This window comes from Sprattus sprattus (genome assembly GCF_963457725.1).
Source record: "Sprattus sprattus genome assembly, chromosome: 13".
NCBI classification, from domain to species: domain Eukaryota; kingdom Metazoa; phylum Chordata; class Actinopteri; order Clupeiformes; family Clupeidae; genus Sprattus; species Sprattus sprattus.
Genome location: NC_137911.1, coordinates 13568981 through 13571576, shown reverse-complemented (window position 1 = coordinate 13571576; position 2596 = coordinate 13568981). Strand labels below are relative to the sequence as shown.

At 41.4% G+C, this 2596-nt stretch overlaps 1 protein-coding gene across 1 annotated transcript; it reads left to right on the top strand.

The window, feature by feature from the left end:
* Window positions 1-579: 579 nt before the first annotated feature.
* On the top strand, window positions 580-1690 carry dio3a (iodothyronine deiodinase 3a; the record flags this gene model as incomplete). The annotated part of the gene is made up of 1 exon (XM_080849549.1): window positions 580-1690. One exon carries the CDS (start codon window positions 580-582, stop codon window positions 1360-1362), a length of 783 nt encoding a protein of 260 aa, XP_080705675.1. The 3' UTR covers window positions 1363-1690.
* Between the last annotated feature and the right edge of the window lie 906 nt (window positions 1691-2596).

Here is a 2596-nt window from a genome sequence, read left to right as displayed (position 1 = left end):
AGGTGTGTGGGGCATAACATATTGGTTTATTTGCTGTATTAATAATATACGAGGTCGTTGTACAATAACCTCTAAGTTCTGAATATGTTATTTATCTCTGTTATTCATGAAGTTTGAATGTATTTATTTTTATTTTTATTTAGTGAGAAATTAGTTAACTTTAGATACAACCAGTTAGATTAGGTATCAGTGGCGTAGATAGCCTATAGAATCAACAGGTAAGATTTTCCCAGGTGGTAGATAGGCGAATAATGAGCGTATTCTGTTGAGCTCAAAACGATCAAGTGTTGTTCTGTTTATTTATCGTAAGTGTATCTTTACGTTCCAGTTAGGTTCCATCTCCCTATCCCTTACATCACCAACATAAGTTAATGGGAGGTAATCTCCACCATGTACGGAGTCGGTCAAGTTTGGAGGCGGAGTGTGTTTCATTCAAATCCTCACCCCAGTCCTATAAAAGGGGAACTTGTGTACAGTCAAGAACTCAAGTGCAGAGGCTCAGAACGGATGAGAACGCACAACCACCCAAGTCTCCTGTAGCAAGGCCAAAGCACGGTGGTCGCGCCACCCCCGTTCGGCATGAAAACCATCAGAGCACTTAAAAATGCAGTCATCTGTCTTATTCTACTGCCTCGTTTCCTGGTGGCTGCGATCATGCTCTGGTTCCTCGATTTTCTGTGCGTAAGGAAAATACTGTTCAAAATGCGCGATAATGAGGGGAGCGCGGATGATCCCCCTCTATGTATCTCTGATTCCAATCGGATGTTCAGCCTGGGATCCCTGAAAGCAGTCTGGCACGGTCACAAACTGGACTTCTTTAAATCGGCGCACCTGGGACACGAAGCGCCGAACACCGAAGTTGTGCAGCTTAGAGATCGACAATCGAGCAGGATTCTGGACTATGCGAAAGCCAAGAGACCACTTATTCTAAACTTCGGTAGTTGTACCTGACCGCCGTTTATGACACGCCTGAAGGCGTTCCAGCGGGTTATAAACCAATACGCTGATATAGCAGACTCTGTTCTTGTGTATATAGAGGAGGCGCATCCGTCAGATGGATGGGTAAGCTCCGATGCGCCATACCAAATCCCCCAACACCGTTGTCTTGAGGACAGACTGAAAGCGGCCGAGTTGATGAACCAAGAAGTGCCGGGTTGTGTTGTGGTCGCAGACAGTATGGAGAATTCGTCAAACGCCGCCTATGGAGCATATTTCGATAGACTTTACATACTCCAGGACGGCAAGGTTGTGTACCAAGGCGGCAGGGGTCCGGAAGGATACCGAATATCCGAGCTAAGGAGCTGGCTTGATCAGTACAGACACAGTATTGAACATTCCAGAAATATCGTCATTCATATCTAATTTAGATTTTCTTATCCCCCACGCATTTAGAAAAGTAAATCAAGGCTGCTATCATTGACACACTCCAATCCCTCGAGTGTTTTTCCCTGTTTTTCATCATAGGACTCAACCCAATTAAATTGTTTGCGAAAACGAAAAACTGTATCATCACAAGACAAGAAGTTGTGTCCTAGGTCGTTAGTATATTTTACTCTTGGGCATCTGAACATCTTCATTAGGTATTTAATCAATTATGTTGTTTACTTGTTAGTTATCAATTGCATATTTGTATATTCGAATTACATTGTTGCTGCATTTGTTATGCCCTCATCTCCCTGTTTTGCTTCGTACAGTGTGAATGATTGAGGTGATTCTCCTGCTCATTGCTCAATGCTCACTGACACGTACACCCTAGTATCGTTGTGAAGTTCGGTTTTTAAAAGGTGCGTCACCAGAAAATCGATACTGATGTTCTAATACTGGTGTATATGTGCGTGTGCATTGGCCTTTTTTATCCAGTATGTTTTGTAAATGATACCTCCTTTTTATCGAACACATTTTGTAAATAAACAAACTTCTAATTTAAATGTTCTTCTGTGAGAAACAATGTCTAATATGAGAAACAAATAGACCCTCATTTATATAAGGAGAGGCACAATTTGTAAGTGATTCGCATGGCATGAACTATTAACGAGCACATTTAACTCCAAGAGGAATAACATGCCATTTGTAGACACATTGGTGTTTGATTCAGTACTGTTTTGTGATTTACAGCCGTTCATGTTATACAAAAATAACTTCAAAAGGGATAACTTTAAATCTCCCTCTCACACATGTCATCGGGACATTGTTAACATTACAATTCAAGGGTCAAATAAGTGTGTGTGAGAGTGTGTGAGTGTGTGTGTGGTTCTCTCCCGGTATTCTCAGGCTACAAAGGGACAGGCAGAATTTTAAAATTCATTCAAGAATTGCAGTCAGTCCACCGAACCATGAATAGAATCCTCTCTGATTACTGAGTGGTACGAGCAACATGTTTATTTTCTTTCTCCAAAAGACAAGTAAGGCCCTCTCAACATGTGTCATGACCAAGAATATTACTCTCCTCATTTTGCAGGCTTTGTTTCTTGTATTCATTTCACAAGTGTTGTTAAACTGCTGCACCTTCTGTGCATGCTAAAATGGGGTGTGCGCATCTAGCAACACATAATAGATATAGTGATTCATAACATAAATCTGATGCCTGCTTCACTTT